The 24,574-nt window shown below is 41.8% G+C and overlaps 1 protein-coding gene across 1 annotated transcript in view; it reads left to right on the forward strand.

The window, feature by feature from the left end:
• The window catches only part of LOC121273208 (sodium channel protein type 8 subunit alpha-like), a 228,576-nt gene that overhangs the window by 58,387 nt on the left and 145,615 nt on the right, over positions 1-24,574 (forward strand). Inside the window, exons 6-7 of the mRNA XM_041180199.1 lie at positions 1,071-1,162; positions 15,029-15,256. Of these exons, the coding sequence (XP_041036133.1) occupies positions 1,071-1,162; positions 15,029-15,256 (320 nt within the window). The remainder of the gene's footprint in view (positions 1-1,070; positions 1,163-15,028; positions 15,257-24,574) is intronic.

Here is a 24,574-nt window from a genome sequence, read left to right on the forward strand (position 1 = left end):
GGGGCTTTCAGGATGACTCCACATTAGCTGTCGAGGCTTTGATGAGGCTACAATGAATGTACTGCATACCGTTTTGGTCACTACAGGCTAGAACTTATTGTTGCCATATTACCAGATATGACATTCTCAGTCTGTTGTTATTGCCGCTGGTAATTTCTTGCCTTGTGCCGAACAAAAATACACACTAAAATTGGAAATGGTACAAAGATGAAGAACAAGGAAGATACATGGACTTGAATAAGTGTTCCAGAACCTGGAATCTTTCTCGTTGGGGAAAAGGAAGACACTAGTTATGTACCTAGAGTCATGCCAACCATATAGTATGCCAACAAACTTTATCCGGGTTTGGACAAGTTTATAAGTTGAGAAACTCAGGAGCACTATTGGTATGAAAGCTTGACACTGTGACAGCAGGAAAATTACTGGCTGTATCCAGGTCCAAGACATTTGTTGAATGATGGACTGCAGTGGTGCTGCTAAAGAGGAATTTAGGCGTTCCGTTAAGTTGTGGATGACGACAAACCTACAATCAGGATACTGCTGTGGGGAAAATAAGGGTTCAAAACTGTTTCTTTGTGGAAAAGGGATTGAAAGTTTCATAAGATATAAAAGGATGAAAAAGCAGCTTACCTCCAAAGTGACTCATTTGCAGGTTGTCATTTTTTTTAAATTATAAATTTTTGTCAGGTCAATGGCCTGTCATGGGCCAATGAATTCTCCAAAACAGAATGAACAAAGCATGCACATAATGAAAGACACAATTTTAAATATTTTTTTAAAAAAGATATTTGATAAACATTGCTTTGGTGCAAAATGTTGCCATGGTCCTCAAAGGGTTAAAATATAACCACAAATAACTGTGATTTAATTCTGCAGGTATGTAACAGAATTTGTAAACCTAGGCAATGTTTCAGCTCTTCGCACTTTCAGAGTATTGAGAGCTTTGAAAACTATTTCTGTAATTCCAGGTAAGAAGCCTGTGATTGGTGTTAGGTGTTGAGTAGGCCCCGTGTACCTCTAGTTGTTTTGTGTCTTGTCATTGTGTTTGTGTGTGACCTCCCTTATTGCAGATATGTGACAGAGTTTGTGGACCTTGGCAATGTCTCAGCGTTGAGAACATTCAGAGTTCTCCGAGCATTGAAAACTATCTCAGTCATTCCAGGTGAGAGCCGGTTTAAACACAAAGGCTGACTTTTCCCTACTGGTGCAAAAATCTTTTAACACATTTATATTGCATGATAAACTCATCAGCTCACTCGCTTCATGCAGCATTGTGTTGAAATGTTATTATTTTGACCAATGTTTTGAATTCAGTCTCTTGGTAGATATTGTTTGATTTCACTGGAGATATGCATGAACAGCTAATTAGGAAAAAAAAGCACAAAGATTTTCATCTTTTGCCAAAAAATGTGGGGTCCTACATTTGATTTCAGCACCTTGGGCTAAAATTGGGAAAAAATCAACTAGGCCTCAACCCTCCAGGTCGCTATCAGGTGGCCCCTACCCTTGCTGGACTGGTGAGGTTAGAATTTGGCTTGGCAGTGTGCCCCCTCAACTCCACAGCATGCCGAGGCTTGTGTGTGGACTTATATATAAAAAGTTGGGTATGGAGGGTACTTGGTGCCCATTGGAACCGTGCCCCCAGATTGATTCAATGCCTTCAGGGAATGGAGGGGAGGAAATAGGGCAAAACACACCTGCCTTGAGTAAAGATTAACTTACAAAAAGAAACTTGTGATTCCCATTTTTTTTCTTTGCTTTTTTGCATGGGTCATGGACTCTGAAGGGCAGCTAACCTTGAGGACCTCCTTCACAGCCACTTTCAATGGCCTGCTGGATCATCCACTTCGAGTCTGCTCTCAGGTGGAAAATCTGCAGTGGCTGTTGTCTTCTTCCATTCAAACTGCCCTCCTGCTTTGTCACCCAGTGCTGTGCTGTCGAACGGAGGGTGGGAAGTCGTTGAGTGAATGAAGTCAGAAAGCCACTCGGGGATGGGATTCCAGCCCATATTTCACAGCTGGTAGCGCTGTAACACACTTGCACCCACGAGGCTTAGGAAATTATTATAATTGTATTATTTCTCACTTTCCACATAAAATATCTTACATCTATGTAATATTGGCATGACCAGAGATGGCGCCTTCACAGTTGGATGAGGATTATCCTGCAATAAACAGCCTAAAATTTGTAGTGAAGATTAAAAGGTTGCTAGTGAAGACAGACTTAGGTTTTCTCCACTGCTAGTATCCACCTCATAGCTCCTTCTCAACATTAACCTAACTATCATTAACTAAGAAGCTCCCGTGATGCCAAATGTGATTAATTCCCAAATATATCACAAGAAAGTCTGTGCATGAAATAGTCACCATTCTTATTTTCTTATCAAACTACATTCACCTGCATGGCAGATAAAGATTTTACAGTATTAAAGTTTCTGCGCACCTATATGATCTCCAAGCCATCTTACCAGATTTGAAAGAAGTTACTTTGACTTTTGCCTGCATTTTTAATCATTGCTGATGAAAAAAATACATCTTTCCATGAGAATTAGTATTTCACATTTTGATATAATTGTGCTCTTGATTCAGCCTTGGCGTTTAAAATATATGCATGAGTTGTTATTGTAACCTGCTTGTGTTGTTCCCTCTGAATTCATACTTTTGCTCCCTTATATGATGCTTCAAGGATTCTTTGCACTTCGAACAACTCTATTCTACCTCTGCCACACTTGGATTATATATTTCTGTATTGAGTCAAAGAGAATAACTGTATCTATTGAGACCTAAATGTATAGAAAGTTACCAAGCTTTTTGTATAATTTCTGCACTGAGCTTTTATGAGAGAACTATTGTCATTCATCCGATGATGGCTGCATTATTGAGAAACCATCACAGAATGGATGGCTGTTAGGGTCGTTGTGCAAGGAAAGCTTATCTTTTTAAAAAAAAATTATGACAATTGAACCAGCAAACTCTATGGGTGGAATTTTCCACTCCCACCAGCAGCAAGAATTGTGGCGGGCGGGGGAGCAAGATGTGGCGGGAGGCCAGGAAGCAGCTTCCCGACGTTGGGAAATTAGTTTGGAACCTTGGTCTCCTGATTTTGATGGTGAGTTAAAGATGAGTGTTCAGCTGATTTATGTTGTGAGCCTCATTTGCATCTCATGAATGCTCATTAAAAGCCCAACACATTGGAATCTTGTCCCCGCCCCCCCCCTCCAAATTTAACACCCCATCTTCAGGACTTTAGAATGTTCTGTTTCACGATTGTGCATAAGTGGCGTGCACCTGGCGAGCTTGACATCTTCCTGGACTTTCAGGTCAGTAGACGCTACTTTTGCCCTTCTTTCACACCGTCACTGAGAGATATCAGCTGCCAAGGCTGGGCACAGGGGAGGGGGTGAGACCAAGCCAGGACTGAGGGGGTTGCAGTCAAAGAGCAGAGTGGAAGTGTGAATGGCTGTCTGTGTGCCATTCAAATATGGCACCCGGTTGTTAGAGCCAATGAGATGACGACGGAGAGTGGGGTGGGGGGCACATCCTGCCCAGTCCGCCACGAGATTCAACGTGCTCCTCACGGCTGCATAATTAATTAACTGAACCGTGCAAGACCTCGTGTGTTCAGCTGCCCTGCTCTACAGTGGAAGTCGCTCCGACTTTTGCGTCTGCCATTAGACTTAGGCAGGGATTTTCTGGCCTCAACACCAGCAGATATTGTCGTAGGCAGGATGGGAAAATTTGGAGAGCCATAACGGCTCTCTAAATTTTTCCGTCCCAACTGCATCGATGCCCGCCCTTAGTCCCCGGAATGGAAAATTCCGCCCTATATTCATGGAAACCATGGGCAGAATTTTGCCGTCGGCAAGCAGGGGGTAGGGCCCGCTCACCGACGCGTAAAATGACGTGGGTTGATGTCAGGCGGAGCCCCCGACGTCACCGCGTCCCATTTAAATTTTCAGGAAGGCGGGGGCTCAGCAAAATCAGCTGTAGGCCCACCGACCTGTCAATGGCCAATTGAAGCCATTGACAGGATCACCTAAACAATTAAAGGACCTGCCCGTCCAATCTTAAGGTTGTTGAGCAGGCCAGGAGCCCCAGCGGGAAGGAGAAAAAACATGAAACCTCATCCAGCGGCGGGATGAGGTTTCATGTAAGGTTTAATAAAGTTTTAGTGAAATTTATTAACCTGTCCCATCTTGTGTGACATTGTCACATGAGGGGGATATGTTAAGGATTTTTTTTTCTATTTTTAATATTTTTCAAAGTGGAAGCCATCTCCCTGAGGCTGCACTTGGCCTCAGGGAGACGTTTGCTCTTTCGTGCGCATGCGCGGAAGAGCGCAGTCTCGCTTTTGGGGAATCCCCCCCCCCCGCCCGCACAGGGAGCACATAGCGCTTCCCGCCAAATGTCCCGCCCACTTAAAATGGCGGCGGTGCCCGCTTCTCTGGCGGGGATCGGCTCCCCGCCTGCCGGAGATTGGGTTGGGTCCACCCACCCGACAGGCAGAAAATTCTGCCCCATGTAACATTCTAAGCTACTAATACCACTCTGATCTTTTTAAATTTACTACATGAAGCCTATTTTGTTTGTTTGTGTTTAAAAAAAAAACACACACACACACAATGATTGCTTTGGCCATGAAACCTCTGCAGAATATTGAAAAAAATTCAAATTGTAAGCATTCCTGTCAAACATCCAGTTTTAATTGAGGCATCCCAAAATCAGCTTTTTAACTCTCTGCAGGTTGAGAGCTATGATCGTAGGTTGAATTGAAGCAGGGAGTAATTAGAATCATTTGAGATGTATGACAAATCTTTTCTTTGAAAAAGTAAAAATGTAATTAAACTGGGCTTTGATTCATGAGGTATTCCTTTGCCTGCATAATGTGGTATCTGAAAAGATAAAAATTTGCATTTCTATAGAACCTTATCCCTACCTCAGGACATTGCACAGGTGATCACAATCAATGAATCACTTTTTGAGTGTGGTCAATTTAGTTAAGTAGGCAAACATAACATGCAAAAAGAATGCACAATCAGCAAATGAGAAGAATGACCAGTTAATCCTTTTTTGCTGGTGATGTTAGTCCAGGGAGAAATGCTGTCCAGAATACCGAGCGAAGTCCCTGGTCTTTGGAAGGTTGTTACTCAGGCATGAATTGAATAGGCAGATGTGGCTTTGGTTAAGACGACACCTTGAACAATGCAGCGCTCACTCAGTACAAACTGAAGGGTCACTCTAGATTATGTGCTCAAATCTCTAGAGTAGGGATTCAATCTGCAGTCCTCTGGCTCTAAATGACTCCTAACTTAACCTAGCAGATACTGAGTGTGACCCTCATAGGATTAAAGGAGATTACCTAATTATTCTCACCGTATTAGTATTTTAACATCCACTACAGCGATGTTTGAGAGTTTTGGTTTCACCATGTTGTGAGAAGTTATACAATGGTGTGCTTTTATTTACCAATAAAGGTTATGCCTAAAAATGTACCAATGGTAAACATGTAGGAATAAGGAGAAGGAAGTTTTAATAAAAAGGTGCAAGAGGTAATAGGACATCCAGTAAACTTAAAAAGCAGCAGGTAGGGGCCGCTAAAATAACGCTTCTCCCTGGCAAAGGAGGACAAAGGTTAATTGCTGTAAAAGAGATGGGTTGACTTTGGAGAAGAAGACAAGTTCAAATGGTTGGCTCAGAACCTTCAAAAAATTCTGAATGCATCTGACTGCAAAAAAAAAATCAATGCTTCTGATAAGCAATGACAGAATGTGAAGTAAACTGAAGCGATTTGAACTCAAAACAAATAAGTTACCAAAAACCTGAAGACTAGAAAGGCATTGGGAGCTGACCATAGAACAGGGAAAATAATCAAAAATGGTAGAAATATATACCAAAATTAATATTGGATCAGTGATCTATTAGACTGTAGGGTGACTTTACTATCAGTGTCACAAAAGTATCCAATATCGTGCTGCCATATAGGACTAGTTAGGCTTCAGACAACACAATGGACCTTCCCTCTATCATAAGGCTCGAAGTGGGGATGTTCGCTGATGCTTCCATAGTGTCCAGTACCATTCATGACTCCTCAGATACTGAAGCAGTCTGTGCTCATATGCAGCAAGACCTGGACAACATTCAGGCTTGGACTGATAAGTGGAAAGTAAGATTCGTACCACACAAATGCCAGTCAATGACCATCTCCAACAAGAGAGAGTATAACCATCTCCCCTTGACATTCAATGGCATTACCATCACTGAATCCCCCACTATCAACATCCTGGGGGTTACCATTGATCAGAAACTGAACTGGACTAGCCACATAAATACTATGGCTATAAGAGCAGGTCAGAGACTGGGAATTCTGTGGTGAGTAACTCACATCCTGACTCCCCAAAGCCTGTCCACCATGTACAAGGCACAAGTGAGGAGTGTGATGGAATACGCACCACTTGCCTGGGTGAGTGCAGCTTCCACAACACTCAAGAAGCTTGACGCCATCTAAGGCAAAGCAACCCACTTGATTGGAACCCCATCCATCACCTTAAACATTCACTCTCTCCACAGTTACAGCAGTGTGTACCATCTACAAGATGCACTTTACCAACTCACCAAGGCTCCTTCAACAGCACCTTCCAAATCTACGATCTCTACCACCTAGAATGACAAGGGCAGCAGACACATGGGAACACCACCACCTGCAAGTTCCCCTCCCAGCCACTCACCATCCTGACTTTGAAATATATCGCAGTTCCTTCACTATCACTGGGTCAAAATCCTGGTACTCCCTCCCTAACAGCACTGTAGGTGTACCTACACCATACGGACTGCAGCGGTTCAGGAAGGCGGTTCACCACCACCTTCTCAAGGGCAATTAAGAGTAGACAATAAAGTGATGCTCACATCCAAAAATATTTTTTTAAAAAGTGTTGGATTGCAAAACAGACAATCAGTCATTACCTCTGCCACTGAAGGTGGGCGGAGGTAATGTTTCATCCTATTTGTTAGTCTGTTTGTAAACAATATATCTCAAAAGCTAACGAACAGCTTTCAATGAAACTTGGTCCACTGGTTATGAGCCAATGAAGAACTGATTAGTTTTTGATGAAGATTCAAATCTGGATCTGGATCCTGGAATTTTTTAAAGGATCCATTAACATTGGGGGATAGGGCGAATTAACCTTTTTTTTTAGAATGTTGTGGGTTGTTTTATTTGGAATGTTGTTGGTTGTTTTAGAATGTTGTGGATTGTCTCAGCTGCTGTGGTGCAATTTGTCACAGCTGTCAAAATGTGAGCAGAGTTTTCAAAGCAGGTTGTTGGATGTGGATTGGCCTGAAGCCTCCTCAGTGAGGCAGAAGCTCTTAATAAAAATATTTCTTTTGTTCAGCTTTGTAGTTACAGAGCATCACCCAGGCAGGGGAAAGCCTGAGGGAACAGCTGATATGTAATAATTATATTTGAGGTATGTACTCTACTGAGTGCCCTCTTCACTTGTTTATATATTTGTTTTTTTTTTTCAGTAGTATAGTGCTAGCTTTTTCAAGAGCTTGTGCGATGGTGTATTTGCAACTTACAAGGAACAAGAGAAATTTTGAGTAGCAGTGATAAAATAAGGCAGAAGAGGTTGTGACAGAGAGTTTGGAGGTTAGCGATGAAGGTAGTCACAATCAGTTAACATGCCCCTTTTTTGTTCAGGAATGCAAGAGTTGTTAGAGGAGCTTCCTCAGATACAGGAGCAATGTTCAAGTCTTGGATGAACTTAAACTTGATACAGAGTCCAGTTATGAGAAAAATGATTGGTATGAGAAAGGAAACAAAGGTTGGAAGGCGTTTCAGCAATGGAGATATCATAGGAGCTCCATTTGAAGTTAAAAGGGGTATTGAGATCACAAATGTCAATATCAAGCATCAATTAGTTGCACTTTTTCCTTTGAGTCACACATTCCAGGATTTGAGCACTTCATCTGGGCTGGCATTTTGCTGCAGTACTGAAAGAGTTTTATGTTGTAGGAGGTGCTACCCTTTGCTGAGACGTTTCATAATTTGTTAGTTTTGCTGATTCAAGAAGATTCCATTGCACAATTCGAAGAAGACCCAAGTGATATCTTGGTCAACATTCCTCCGTCAACCAACACTACTGAAAACAAACTGGTTGGCTGTTCATCTCATTGTTGTTTCTGAGGTTTTGCTGTGTGTAAAATGGCTGTTGCATTTTCGGAAATAAGTCACCGCATCACATCCGTAGCCCATTGAGATAGTTTTGAGGGATATAAAAAGGTGTTGTATAAAGGCATTTCAGTAACACTATGAACTGTTGATTTTGTTTTTAAATATTAGGCAGAGGTTTCCTCAAATTACCTGCAGCACCTCAATTGTAATTTTGAACATTCTTGGCGTCTTTAAATTAACTTCCCTTCCACCTTCAAAGAGTTGCATCTCCAATGACAAGTTACAAATTGCCAAATCCACATTTACTCTTTGATTGGACTCTTTGATATTTTGCCTAATCTAACTGCTAATATATATTTGTCTGCAAATTGCAACCAGTGTATAAAATAAATGCAATTGTTTTTTTAAAGGGCATGGTTAAGTGGCAGGTAGTGGTTTTAAACCAGTACTTGCGGAGATCGATGCAAAGCCAGCAAACTGGACTGGAACTGCTTGCTGGAAAAGTGCCTGGCCACACCTCACAAGTGTCCAAATGTGTGTCATGTTTTGATGTTTTATCAGTTTATCCCTAACAATCTGCTGTTTGGCAAAGTACAAAAGGTTTAAAAGGCAGTTCAGAAAGGTTGGGCAGAATATTGCTGTCGGCATGTGGGAGCGGGCCTGACACACCAACGGGTAAAATGATGCAAGATGACATTGGGCTTGTGTCCTGACGTCATCGCGCGTCATTTCGATATTGCATTTGGCGGGCGCATGCTGGAGGCGGCTGCACGCCCGCTGAACTATCAACGGCTTATTAAGGCCATTAAGAAACCAATTGACCTTATTAACAATGCTGCCCATCCACCCTTAAGGTTGGCGGGCAGGCGAAGAGCCCAAGCAGCCTTCGCCTTTTCCAGGAAACCTCATCCAAGTATGGGATGAAGTTTCCTGAAGGTTTTATAAAATTAATAAATAAACTTTGTACACTTCACAAACATGTCCCAGCTCATGTGACACTGTCTCATGAGGGGACATGTTTAAATAAGTTTTTACTTTATTATTTAAAAACTTTTAATATCTACTTAATCTCCCTGAGGCACGGAGCTGCCTCAGGGAAATTGCTGCGCTCTTTCACATGCATGCGTGAAAGAACGCCGGCCCCAACTCTCCCTCCTCCCCCCGCCCCCAATGGTAGCGCCTTAATTGACCCCTCCGCGTAAAATGGTGGTGCTCCCAACCGGCCCGCCTGACATAGGTTAGATTCTACCCGTTGTTTCCAGTGCAGACTCGAACTATTGAGAGGTGTCCTGTTTAAGGCAACCCCATACTTTTTGCCAACATGTAAAGCACTGTCAGCTCAGGGAGTTATGCTACTTATTTTGCTTCAGTGTAAACCAGGTGCCACTTTGCGTCAACATTGAGATGCAGATGTTTGGGGGCAGTGGTGGCAGGAGCAATTCTCTCGTTTGGAGCCAAGTTCTAGGAGGGCGGGAGCTCTGCCCACCCCTCCATATCTACCCTACCAGCCCTGACCCATTTTCCTGAGTCAGGTTTCATTACATTTGTATGATGGGTTCCAGACGGGATTCCCACTGCCATAAGGGAGTCTACCAGAGTGAGCAGCAAAACCCTGGTGATGTTGCACTGGGGACACCACTATAGCATCAGAAGAGGCAGTGAGGAACATTAAAGGTGCAGAATTGCCCTACAAATCGTGAGGAAGTCTCATATTGAAGGCCTTGGCAAAAACTGAGGCTTTCAGCAGTTTAGTGCCTGGGGTTAACTGGTCGGGCAAGAGGCTGCTACAAGATCCTTTCCCTCCACTAGGTAAACCTTTCCACATGGCAACACCAGGAAGCAACAGTAACAGAAGTGGAAGAGTGGAAAATAGCAATGGAGCAAGGCCCTGCCCAACCCCCCCCCCCCATCATTTGCATATGATGAGCAGGAAAGACATGGCCAGCATCAGTCCCAACAAAGGCGATGAGAGGAAAAAAAATAAGCCTTCTTGCCCAAGTTTTCCAACATTTTCCGCCACAATCCTGCCTGATATCCAGTGGGATCATGGAGGGGAATACCCCTCAGATGTAAGTGCCCTGTAAGGGTGATAGTATATTTCCCTATTTGTGTTGTTGTGAAGTAATACTTCATAGCAATTTGGAATAACTCCAGAGATGGGTCCTCACCAGACTGTAATGGGCCGTGCTGTGAAAACCCCTGAAGGATGCAATCTTTTCTTGGATTTGACATGACCACCTGAAGTGGTTTGTCAAACCTGCATTTAAAAAAAAAATGCCATAGGGACCAGTCCCCTTGGGCACTTTATAAGCTAATGGCTGGGAGCATGAAAGAACGTATATACAGGTCACAGCCAACGCCATGAAAATTCAACTGGTAGCTGGGTGGCAATATTAAGAAGGCACTATCCTGTTAGAAGGTTTAACTACAAGAATGAAAACCAGCTATAGTATAAATGAAGTGTCAGTCTATGCCCTACATCACTGGATTACATGCACAGATTGGCATTAGCATCTGTTGCTGGTTCAGTTGTTTCCACAATAATGTAATGTCAATGAGACGGCTAATTGAGGTTAAATGAATAAATGAGGCTGGAATATTTCATCCATACTTGGAGCAAATTGATAAATCAACTCCTCCAAACCAGATTGTCAAATAATGGCTGCTTCGTAACTGCTTCAATTGTTTTAATTCTCAGTTTCTCTCGAGGAAGTCCAGGGGCCAGAAGCTTCTACTTTTCTCTAATGTTTTATGGTGTCTGCATCTCTTTAATAGCAACACCAGTGTTGTTTCATTTAACCTATCTGAGCTTTAAATATACAGAAGTAGTATGTGGCAGAGGAAGATAGATCTTACATTGCACCACAGAATTGTTCCTACGGGTTTATTAATGTTTTGCTGTTGCTGCTGCATCCAGTTATGTCCCTTTACTTAAGTCATGACTTAGTTGATTTGATATAAAAAAAGAAATTAAGCATTTTGGTGAAATCTTGTTGCACATATCAAGTTCTTTAAAGACGCCTTCAGTTAGGCACAGGCCACATGTCTTCGCCACCACAGTGCACTTGAATGAAGTGACTCAGCCCATCAGGTATGAGGGTGGGAAGGACTTGGTGGTTTAGTTTCCTCAGAACCTTCTCACTTCTGCAGCTGCTAAGTTCAAAGTGACCTCTGCGTTTCTGCTCACAGGATAGAAGTCATAATCGAAATTGTACCAAAGCTGCATACCTTTATCCCAAATTATCCTCTCAGCAATTCTGATAGAGGTATTCAATCTGTTTATTTGGCCTGAGCTCATTAAGCATTCCTACAATATAACATTAGCCAGTGTAATTTTGATCCTCAAATCTTTTCCCTCCCAAATAATGGAAATTAGTTCAGGCCCAGCAAAAACAGACTAAACGTGCTTTACACATTCATTCCTATTAACTGTTAAGCTTTCCATATTTATTTTTCGGGGATCTCTTATCCAATTTAATTCATTCACCAGCATGAACTTTATATTTTACATTGAACAAATGATGCTACTAATGGCATTAACGGAACTTTTAATGGGTACTACTCTCCTTAAGGCTGTTTTTCTTGTTAAAGCCCTGAACATAACAATTAAGCTGGTCGTACTGTGGATCGTTGCCACTGAAGGGCATATTAAATTTGGAAGGGGTTCTAATGTGCAAAGCAGGGCCCTGGCCATAGTCTGACAGTGTCCAAACAGGTTAACTCATCTGTGATGCTGTTGAAGGTTGATACACCACTTGGCATTCTCTGAATTTAATATATGCAGCTGAATGGGAATTTTTGCAAAATTTATAAAACTATCACCAATTCAAAATTAGTTCCACAGCGGAAAGGATTATATACCACATTCAGAGCTCTTTGAGTTCTGAGCAGCTATTTAATAAAAGCATATAGCAATGCATCAAAAGGATGTCTTTAGCAGCCCTAGCTGCTTCGTAAATATATCCACTGACTACAACGCTTTAGCACAATTGCCAGTTTCTGCTGCATTAGCTGATTTTAATTGGCTTCAGTGCCTCTGAACTGGGGAATGAGAAAATTATTCAGCCAGGGTTCTCACTGCCCAGTGGCCCCTGAGAGAAAATTGCCCGTGTGATGCCATCAGGCGAGAGTAGATTGGGTTAAAAGCAAAATACTGCGGATGCTGGAAATCCGAAACAAGAACTGAAAATGCTGGAAAAACTCAGCAGGTCTAACAGCATCTGTGGAGAGAAAAACAGAGTTAACATTTTGAGTCTGTATGAGTCATACGTACTTGAAACATTAACTCTGAGAGTAAATTGGGCTTTGCCTGTGGTCCAGGGGCCTGCTGTCATTCACTGTCCAGGCTCACATGTGAAGAATGTTCACTTTGGTGAGGTTTGGAGAGCTGCCTTCATCAGAGTAAAGGGGTTTCTTCTTTTAAATAATAGGGGGAAAGTCCAGCTTTATGTTTTTACTGTGGGTGACATCAAAGCCAAGCCTGACCTGCACTTGTCTGATGTCCATACACAAATTTAACAGGGAAGAGAGAAAGCATGCAAAATTTGGACGTGGGAGCTAGAAGAAGAAAGCTTGCAAGAACTATGATTACAATGGTATTAATAAAAAGAGAAGTTGCAATGGATAGAGAGAGTTTTAGATGAAGTGAATACCTACCAAACTATTGGTAACTTGCTACTGGAGTCACAGGAGGAGGCCATTTGGCCCATCGATTCCATTTCTAACTAACATGTTAGGACAATCCAACAAAAGGTCATATCGTTCCTCCAAATATATTCTCCATATTACACTGGAACAATTCTCGCAACATTTACCTTCCGAAAGGTCAGCAAGTGGTTGAAATTCCAAATTCTTCTCACCATTCAGTACAAAACATGAGGATCACTCAAGAGTCATAGTAATTACAGCACAGTAGGAGGCCATTCAGTCCATTGATGCCATGCCAGCTCTCTGTAGAGCAACCAAGATAGTCCCATTCCCCCCCGTTCTATCCCTGTAGCCCTGCAAGTTTATTTCCCTCAAGTGCCCATCCAATTTCCTTTCGAAATCATTCGTTGTCTCCGCTTCCACTACTCTCAGAGGCAGCGAGTTCCAGGTTCCTTCACTGTTACTGGTTCAAAATCCTGGAACTCCCTCCCTAACAGCACTGTGGGTGTACCTACACCACATGGACTGCAGCGGTTCAAGAAGGCAGCTCAGCACCACCTTCTCAAGGGCAATTAGGGATGGGCAATAAATGCTGGCCTAGCCAGCGATGCCCACACCTTGTGAAAGAATAACAAAAAACACTTGCTGCGTAAAAAATGTTCTTCCTCACACCCCCCTGCATCTCTTGCCCAAAACCTTAACTTTGCCTCAATCCCCTTTGCTTCAAGGAGAACAATCCCAGCTTCTCCAACCTAACCTTTTAACTAAAATCCCCTCATCCCTGGAACCATTCTGGTAAATTTCCTCTGCACCCTCTCAAGGACCCTCACATCCTTCCTAAAGTGTGGAGACCATTACTGGACATAGTACTCCAGTTATGGCCTAACCAGAGCTTTATAAAGGTTCAGCATAATTGCCTCGTTCCTTCCTTAATGCAAGAAATTAAAGAACAAGAAAAACTCATATGGGCCAGACGTGGGTAAGTTAAAATGAGCCTGAGATCGCATAACTAATTATTTCAATTTGGCTTCCATATTTTGATTAGGATGCCAATCATTTATTGCATCAACCATCTTGAAATTATATTAACCTTTGATGCAATATAATTTATTTTAATTATTCATTTGAGTTTTGAATCATTACTTGATGTGGCAAACAGGTATTTTGGAACAACTAGACTGTAGTATAGGAAGGATACAGGGTAAGCCATTTAGGACTGAGATGAGGAGAAACTTCTTCACTCAGAGGATGGTGAACCTTGGTATTCTCTACCACAGAGGGCTGTGGAAGCCAAGTCACTGAATATATTTAAGAAGGACATAGATAGATTTCTAGACTCTAAAGGTGTCAAGGGGTATGAGGAGAGAGATCGGGAGGAAGGTGTTGAGGTAGAGGATCAGCCATGATCATATTGAATGGCGGAGTAGGCTCGAAGGGCCAAATGACCTACTGCTGCTCCTATTTTCTATGTTTCTATATAATAGAGAATTGGTGTGGTCTCAGTGGAATTTGGTCTATATCTAACAATGGATGACTGCTACCTAATAAAATATGTAATTTCACATTTTTTGGATTAATTCTTCTCAGGGTGAGGGCTGTTTGTGCATGGGGAACGGAAGGTTTGATGATTTCAGTTATCTTATTTTATACCAAGCACTCTCGGGCTCGGGCCAAGTGTATCACAATTAGATACATTTGAACTCTGCATCAATACTCTACTGCACCCCACATCTCAGAAAAGCACCTCATACTCTGCGAGTGTGGCATTTTTCCCATTTCCCATACCAGCCATCTTTTGGTTTCTTGGTCGATTATTGTGAAATTAGGGGCAAAATTGTGCTGTAGAGCCACACACCTAAAAAATTGGATCGAGTGTCCAGACCCATTGCACATAGCCAGTCCCAGGCTTGCTTAAATAATGAGTCATATTTGCCCTGCTGTTAGCTATTAATGTTGCAGCAACTATGCCTGTTTAGTATAAAATAACCAGTTGTTAGTAACCATTAAAATAGTCTCCACCACAAGCTTTTTCAACAGCCTTTTTAGTTTGATGAGTTCAAGCATTGTTATTAAATCCGTTGACATGATTTGCACTTGACACTGCTTGCTTTTTGCATGAATTATTTGTGGAATGCAACTTCTGTTCTTCTTGTGAATGTGTGAGATTAGCATTCTTCAGAGACTGGCTATAACGGTGTACTTCTTTCTACAGGCCTGAAGACCATTGTGGGTGCTCTAATCCAGTCTGTAAAGAAACTTTCTGATGTAATGATTTTGACTGTATTTTGCCTGAGTGTCTTTGCCCTTATTGGACTCCAGTTGTTTATGGGCAACTTAAGGCAAAAATGTGTCATTTGGCCACCCAATCCATCATATCTTAATGCCACAGATGAAAATGGAACGAGGACTTTTGACTTCACTGACTACATTATGAATGACAGTAAGCATTTTCTGTTCTTAATACATATTTCTGGTTTTTGTGAAGGAAAATTATGTTTTCATATTCTGCGGTTGTTTTGTGTCATAAATTATTTCTATTGGAAGGGAATTATCAATAGTGCAATGGCACGATCAGTTGTTATGGCGATGTGCAATGCCTTAGAATGGCTGGGTTGAGTTTTGAGCCTGAGATTCCTCACATTGAGTGATTGATTTTAGGTGGCTCTATAAGATTATGCAAATGTTCAGAAACACGAAAAAGAAAAGGCTATTAGGCCTAACAAGCCTGCCCTTTTTAATAAGCCCCATCTTTTCCCCAAATTCCTCAAACTCAGAAACAAATCTAATTCCCTCTTGAACCTTTTCTATCTCCCTGCCTCAATGGCCTTTCTTGGTGATGGATTCTACAGATCTATTCTTCTTACATTTAGTAGTATTTGTCCAAATTCCCTTTGTATTCCTAAACTTGCGTTACCAGCTATTTGAAACCAACAGAGCAGTGAACAATATGGCTGGCTAAAAATTACACTGCGTCTATATTCATACATCAAAGTGTTTGTGCAAAACTCTTTCTTCCACTAAGAGACATGAACATTTTGCATTCATCCAGATACTAGAGAGAGAACTAGGAATAACCTGTCAGATTAGTGATAAAAACAAAAAACTGCGGATGCTGGAAATCCAAAACAAAAACAGAATTACCTGGAAAAAGTCAGCAGGTCTGGCAGCATCGGCGGAGAAGAAAAGAGTTGACGTTTCGAGTCCTCATGACCCTTCAACAGAACTGAGTGAATCACCCCTTTCCTAAGATTCACTCAGTTCTGTTGAAGGGTCATGAGGACTCGAAACGTAAACTTTTTCCTTCTCTGCCGATGCTGCCAGACCTGCTGAGTTTTTCCAGGTAATTCTGTTTTGGTTCTGTCAGATTAGTGGGTGAACAAGGCACTTGTAGCATCCAAAAGACTTTTTTTCTTGAAAAGTAAATAATCCTTTTTTATAAAAAGCAAACATGTTATTTTGCCTATTAAGAAGGCTTCACAGTATTAATGAGTGCTTTTTGGATAATTTAGGAGAAACTAAAGTTGGGTTCAGAATGTCGGAATATGACTAACTCCTGGTGCACAGGCTTTGCTTAGCTGTAAAGCTCCTTGTGTCTAACATGAGTCACTAACCATTGGTCAGTGTATCCTGGGTGTCTGTATCCACCCAAGTTTTGCTAGGAACATGGATTGTCTCATATGCCATGATTCGATCTATATAATGACTGTCTCTTCACAGTGGGAGAAATGTGTGAAACAGTTTGATTGTGCCATGATTTGTTTTAACATCATCAGTACTACGTGAAATAGAGCTTTGCTTTTGTGCGTATGGGAGGAGAACATTTGCAAGGTATATTTTGCATGCTGTCTGATGCTGGGAACAGGGTAGAATGTGATCTGGCTAAGAAGGGCCCACTGATCTCTATACTCCCCAGCAAGAAACCACATGTGAATGAGATGCACAGGTAATATTGTAGTTGCAAATAAGTAAATGGCAAACTTGATAAATTACTTTGCATAAGTCTTCACAATAGAGGAAGAGGATAAAATGTCAGAAATAAGAGGAAAAGTAAAAAATATAGTGAAGGCAGACACTTAATATCAGTAAGCAAAATGGTAATTGTGAAAGTAATGAGACTGAAGATTGACAAATCTCCAGGATCTTTGGTTTCAACACAAGGCTATTAAAACAAATGGGTGAGGAATTTGTAGATGCCTTAGTCATGATCTTCCAAAAGACCCTTGATTCAGTCCCTTAGATTGGAAAATTGTCATTCTCACTCCATTATTTAAGAAGGGTGGGAAAGAGAAGCCAGGAAATTATTAACCTATTAGTTTAATATCTGATGTGGTTACTGGAATCTGCTATTTGAAATAATGATTGCGCACTTGGCCAAATATTAACTGATGGGAGACAGCCAGTGTGCGTGGTTAAATTTTTTTGAGGAGGTCACTAATGTGATGGATAAGTGATTATCTATATATTCATATTATTTATGTGAGCTTCCAGAAGACATTCAGTAAGGTTCCACACAAGAGACTGTTAGCAAAGATGAAAGCACAATTGGAATTGGAGGTAACCTATTGACATGGATAGAGAATTGGGTTGGAGATAGGAGACAGAGTAGGGGAAATACACGTGTACTGCAATTGCCAGGATGTGACCAGTGGTGTTCCTCAGGGATCTGTCCGAGGGCCTTGGTTATTTTACTGTAATTGTCAAACCTTAACAAAACTGTGAGTGTATCTACACCACTTGGACTGCAGTGTTCAAAAAGGGCAGCTCACCATCATTTTTTCAAGGGCAATTAAGGATAGGCACTAAATGTAAGCCTTGCCGGTGACACCCACATCCCATGAATAATTTTTTTTTTGTTGAAAAACTGAAGGAATAGAGAGCCGTTTATCCAAGTTTTCTGATAATATATGTTTGATGGTACAGTAAGTAGTGCAGTGGGAGCAAAAAGTTACAAAGGGACATTGACAGAATGAGTGGGCAAAACTGTGGCTGTGAGGAAGTGTGCAGTCTGTTCAATCATGTTTTGAAGTCTCATTATTTTCCACATTTTCACTTTGGATTTAAGAAAGATGGAGCAGAGTATTTTCTCAATGGTGAAAAACTAAGAACTGTGGAGGAGCTGAAAGATTTAGGGGTCCCTGCACAGAAACCACTGGAGAAAAAAGGACAGACACAAAAACAATTTAAATGGTTCGTGGAATAATAGCCTTTATCTCAAGGGAGCTGAAGTACAAAGGAGTGGGCGTATGCTACAATTGCACAGAGCTCTGTTTAGATCCTGTCTGGTGTGCTGTGTTCACTTCTGGACAATGCACCTCAGGAAGGGTATATTGGCTTTGAGTCATAAGAATGATACTGGGGCTAAAAGGATTAAGTTATGAGGACAGGTTACACAGATAAGGCTTGTATTCCTGTGAGTATAGGAAACTAAGGGGAGATCTGATTGAGGTGTTTAAGATGATTATATGGTAGGTAGAGAGAAACTATTTCCCCAGTTAGGGGCAGTTCAGAACTAGGGGTAATGATGGTATGTTATAGATCACTCAGGGAATCCAAGTTGCTGTGGTAACATGCACTTTTACATGCATGTTGTATTCTGGAGCTATGGATAGTGATGGTAGAGGCCCCAACTTTCTTTCCATCTCATGGCTGACCAGGAACCTCTCCCACTCATACTACCTGCCATTAGCATGTGTTAGAAGAATTTACAGGTTGATAATCAACCTGTTTGGCCACATTATGAACTTAATAACCTTCCTTGGCCATTAAATCCCGGGGTGGGATTCAAACCTGGAGCTTCCGGCTCAGAGGCAGGGACACTACCTGCTGCACCGGAAGACTGCAGAACAAGGGTCATAACCTTAAAATTACAGGTAGGCCATTCAGGGGTGATGTCAGGAAGTGCTTGTTCACACAAAGTGGAAATCTCTCCCCTAAAAAGCTGTGGATGTTGGGTCAACTGAAATTTTCAAGATTGAAATTGATAGGTTTTTATTAGGTAAAGGTATTAAGGGATATGGATCAAAGATGGGTAAACAGAGTTAAGATACAGATCAACCATGATCTAATTGAATGGTCGAACATCAGGCTCAAGGGTAGTCCTTCAATCAGTTATACTTTGGCAAGCTTCATAACAATGAATCTGTACGAGCCTTTTGCACACATTTATGTTGATAAGTAACAAAGCATAATGTCACTGATGCAGGCCCTGAAATCAGCACACAGATTATAGAAGGATGTTCATTTAAAATCTTTTGTTGTTGAGCCCTGGAGAAAGAGACCACCTTCAATGAGCTTTTTGAACTGTGCAAAGCACTTGATCAAGTCAAATATTGGGCTTGAGGAACCAAAGTGACTTCTCCGGACTCTGCCATCAATAGACCTTTACAGAAATGTATAATGATACATGGTGGGCCAGGTGCCTATTGATTAAAATATATATATGTAGTCAACAAAACTGCACAATGTGCTCCAAGTTACTGAAGCAGAACCTACTCTATGAAGCTCAGAAAATAATGCATACCATGTCAGAAGAACACGCTGTTAACTAAATGATCAGCAAATTTATATTTTCAAGTTGTAAAAAATGCTTAAATTCATTGCTGATCCTAGTGTCCACAGAACATTAGTGCTGTATACAGTTCCTAATCTGGTGGCTGGTACTGAATCTTGAGTGAAACTTCACTGCATGTAGATTCAGTCATTCCCAGTGAGTAAGCAGTTACTGTGAACGTGTTTATCGTAAAGGGAAAACCGGTTGCCAGCTTGACCTGTGTACAACTCGAGTCCTACGACTCAGTCTACCATCAACACTGCAGCATCAATGTCCCAACATCCAGTGAACTCCCTCATGTGTTCCAGAATATAGACAAGTTAAAGGGCAGGCAGATCAAACTGCATATTGACAACTCTGTTATTCGTGTTGCTGAGTGTCATCACAAGATACCATTTGATGTATAGAAGAAAATCAAGAAAAGCTGGATGACAGTAGAATGGAATAACCAAAGGTGTAATAACCTGAATGCCCAAAAATCCTAGTATACCTTGTGTGATAGATGTCCTGAAATTCCTCAAAGCTAGACTTGAAATCTGAGCATCACAGACTACCTTACAACATTTGTAACCTGCATTGGTGTGAAGTAATGCAAAAAACGAACTTCAGATATATCTTCAGCAGCAGAGGTATATATCCATGTGCCAGCCAGAAGAAGTACAGAAGAATAGTTCAGTCATCTTGGATGGAGGCCATGATAGTCTGATATGTGCACTGAACCAAGCAGAACATGATACACACTCTCACAGCAGGCTACAAGAAACTGAGCTGATGCACAAGTGAAAAGTGTGAATTTGATAATGAGCATCTAGAATATTTTGGTCTAATCCTTAACAAGTAGGGAATGTCACCAGACCCCAAGAGGGCAAATGACGTCCGCAATGCTGCAGCTCCAAGCTATGTGTCAGAAGTCCGCATTCTTTTAGACACAGTTACTTTACTTCATTCTCAGATTGATGACAATAATACTGCCATTATGGGAACTAACATCTAAAGGTAGCATCTTCAAGTGGAAAGACAAGCTTGATTGCAACCAACTTCAGATCAAGTCGATGATCTAGTTACAGTGAATCCAATGGCGATCTATGCTGATACCAGTTTGGTGGGCTCAGCAGCTACCTTATGCAAAAAAAAAGTCTTGGTGCAGCTAGACCCAATATCTATCCAATCATTCACTTAATTGTAGAGGATAATAGGACGATCGAATTAAGTAGGAAATGTTGCTAATTATGTGGGCTCTACATTGTTTTCACCCATTCGTTTATGATAAACATTTCATGGGGCAGAATTTTACATTTGGCATGCAGGTGCGTGCCGGAATGTAAAATGATGCGCAATGACGTTGGGCGTGCGTCCCGATGTCATCACGCACTGGTGCAATATTTCATTCGGTGGACACGGCCGGAGTTGGCTGCACACCTGCTGATAATTGAAAGGCCTTTTAAGGGCATTAACTAGGTAATTAAATTGAATTTTACGTTGTTCGTCTAACCTTATGGTTGACAGGCAGGCAAAAAGGCCAAGCAGTCTTTACATTTTTTAGGAAACCTCATCCATGAGCGGGATGAGGTTTCCTAAAGCTAATGCTGATGAAATAAAAACTTTATTTTGAAAATAAAAACATGTCCCATCTCATGTGACACATGTTTCATTAAATTTTTAATGTCCTTATATATATTTTTAAAAAACGCTTCAACCTCCCTGAGGCATGGAGCTGCCTCCAGGAAACTGAAGCGTTCTTTCGCGCGCATGCACAAAAGAGCGCTGGACCCGAATCTCCCTCCTCCCCCCGCTTGCACAGGTAGCACGCTACCACTCGCGATCCATGCAGGGCAGGTCTTAATCAAGCCCGCCCGACGACTGGAAAACCCTGGCCCATGGTGTTTTCAATCCCAATATTCTCCAAACCATTGTATCCAGTGCTGGGGACTGCAATTTTGGTGTTATGATATAAGCATTAATTATTGGCCCAGACCTGATCATCTTCCTGACCATATGTTACAGCAGCGCAAGTCAAATTTCTGAGAGAGCTGAGGAATTCTTAAAGTTTATGGCTCAAAATTCTACAGCCAAGGAAATCACTCTAGCTGATATCAAGCAATCAACACAGAAAGACAAACGCACTGCTTCCTTACATTCTTACTTTCAGGAAAAGGAGACTGCTTTCACACCTGAAGGACTATTTTTGTTTAAGAGTTTACATGTTCTCTTTCAGAAAGTCTAACTTAACAAAAAAATACTGTCAGTTCACATTCAAGGAAGCAAATGATCTAATACTCAGAAGGAGCTGACACAGATGTCAGAAAAGAAGATTGTGTTTGACAAACCTGATAAGAGTTCTTTGAGAAGGTGGTGGATGTGATGCACATGGACTTTCAGAAGGCCTTGGATGAGGAGAATATTGGAAAAGATTAATTGATATGGAATTGAGGAGCAGTAGCAAATAGGATTAAGTACTGAATCGAAGGGAGAAAATGGTTTCTCAGAGTGGTTGGAAGTGGCAAGCAGTGTCCCTGGGATTCTGTTTTTGGGACCATTTCTGTTCACTTTGTGTATCGATGATTTGGATACAGGGCTAGAGGGAGTGGTGCCCATGTTTTCAGGCAATGCTAAAATAAAAGGCACAGCAATCAACTCTGAGAATCAAAGGAAACTGCAAAGGGATGTTGATAAGGTGATTGTTTTTCTTTCACGGGACATGGGCGTTGCTGGCTAGGCCAGCATTTGATGTCCATCCTTCATTGCCCTTGAGAAGGTGCTTGTTATGTCTTGCTTTTGGGGTCTCAATGGAGTGTCCTTAGGGCTTGCCCGTTACCCTAAGAATGCTACCATAGACTGTTATTCGTAAAAACATTCTTGTTTATCTACCGATCTATATATATCTCCATACTCTACACGAGGTTGTATTTCTGCTTCCCACCAAATCTCAGTAACTTAATTATATGACATTCCATGATAGTTACATCAGCAGTTCCATTAGTATTGGGTGCTTCTGAAGAAAACCCTTCACTCTACATCTTCTCCCAAGTCTTTATCTCAACTATGTACATACTCGTACATCTCCCCACAAAGGGTAGAATTCTCGGGTTGGCTCACCGACGTGGCGGATGTGTGTCCCGACTGGGACATGTTTTAAAAGTTTTTAATTTCTTTACTTGGATGTTTAAAACTTAAACTAATCTTCCTGAGGCACTTCTGTACCTCAGGGAGATTTCTGTGCTCTTTTGCACGCACGCGCGATAGAGCACAGGCCCGGACTCAGGGAATCCCCCCACCTGCACAGGGAGAACTCAGCGCTTCTGGGCAAGGGTCACACTGGGTGGGCCTTAATTGGCCCGCCCACATAAAATGGCGGCGTGCCCCCTCACAACCTCCCTGACAGGGGGAAATTTCTGCCCAAAGTCTCAGATTGCACAGGGTTAGTCTCTGTGGGGCCTCGAATAATCTCCCTGATCTGGTTCTTATCTCACTCAGAGGTTGAGGATGAACTGCACTCTCTTGTTCGATAAGAGTGTCATCTGCCTGGGTGGTTGTAGAGTTTCTACATGTTTCTGCTTCCTTGTCTCCATCCAGATCTAAATAGTCTGTCCAAGGTTCCGAAGGTTTCCCTCCCAATGATATCAAGGCTCTTCAATTCCTTCGGATATTTCCCTGCTCCGTCTCAATTCTTGAAGATCTTGGTTGTGGAGCTCTTTCTATTACAATGCCTTCTTTCTGTTGATCTCGTATCCACACTCTGTCCCTGGGCTTTAGCACTTTCAAGTCTTGTGCTCTATGCTTGACGTTGAAATCACAGGTTTGACTGTCTCTGTGTTGCTCCTCACCTGTCCTAACTTTCTCACGATCATCTGGAGTAATGGTAGGTTGTAGTATTTGTTGTCGAGCTGGAAGTTGTGTTCACAGCCGCCTTCCTAACAACAGTTCTGATGGAGAGAACCTGTTTCTTAGCCTTTCTAAGCTACAGAACCTCATCACTAAGTGAATATCTTTGCTCTTTCTCATCAACTCCCTGATTGTTCAAACTCCTCTTCCTGCTTCTCTGTTCGACTGAGGATTTCTAGGTGAACTAGTCACATGCATGAAACCATATTCCTGTGCAAAGTGATGGAACAGCTCATTAGCAAACTGAGGACCATTGTCTGACACCACAACGTCCAGGATGCCATGTGTCACAAAGATTCGTCTTGGTGATGTAATGACTGCCTCCGCCGTGATGCTGTGCTGTCAACTCACAGCAAACCATCTGGAGTAGTAATCACTGACGATGATGAAAACTTTGCCTTTAAACTCAAACAAATCCATTTCCTGGCACTGTCATGGCCTCGAAGGAAAAGTGGAGGGTGCCAGTGGTTTGCTCTGCTGTTGGCAATTCATTGCACATGTAAGGCAATTCGTGATGAACTCTTCAATGGAGTGACTGATGCCCAGACATCAGACTGACTGCTGGGCACGTGCTCAGCATTAGACCATTCCCAAGTGACCTTGGTGGATTTTTTGGAGAATGTCAAATCAAAGTGTTTCAGGGATGACTGGTCTGTCGTTTAAAAATTAAGAAATCATCGATGATTGTGAGATTCTTTCCCTGTTTGAAGTATTGGCAAAGTACTGGGTTGTTAGGAGTACAATCTGGCCATCCATTCTGGCAATACTCTTTTATTTGGATGCATTGGTCATCCTGTTTTTGAGCTTGCTTAATCTCTTGTAATCTCTTTTCTGTGACTGATAAGTGTTTAGTAATGAGCGAAGTAAATGCTTCCATTTCTCAATAAAATTTAAATCTTCCAGTTTGACTCATTCTGTCGGTATTCTTGATAATGCACCTGCTGTCATCAGGTACTTCCTTTGAATGTACTCAGTAACTGAATCGTATCTCATGAATATCAGTCTAAAACATTGAATTTTAGGTGGCATTTTTGCAATTTCCTGTTGGTTAAGATGAATAACCAAAGGTTTGTGGTCGGTTTCAATTCTAAACCTTAATCTGATGATGTGATCAGAGAACTTTTTGCAGGCCCATGTGGCTGCGAATGCTTCTTTCTCAATGGCTGCATACTCTTCTCTGTGTCCGTGAGAGATCTTGAGATGGAATAATCTGGTTATCCTTGTCTATCTTTTTGAACTTGAAAAAGTACTGCGCTCAAGCCTGTAGATAATGTGTCTGCTGCTATAATTGTTGGTAATTCCGGATAATAGTGCACTAGAATTTCT

The sequence above is a fragment of the Carcharodon carcharias genome, chromosome X (assembly GCF_017639515.1).
Source record: "Carcharodon carcharias isolate sCarCar2 chromosome X, sCarCar2.pri, whole genome shotgun sequence".
Classification (NCBI taxonomy): domain Eukaryota; kingdom Metazoa; phylum Chordata; class Chondrichthyes; order Lamniformes; family Lamnidae; genus Carcharodon; species Carcharodon carcharias.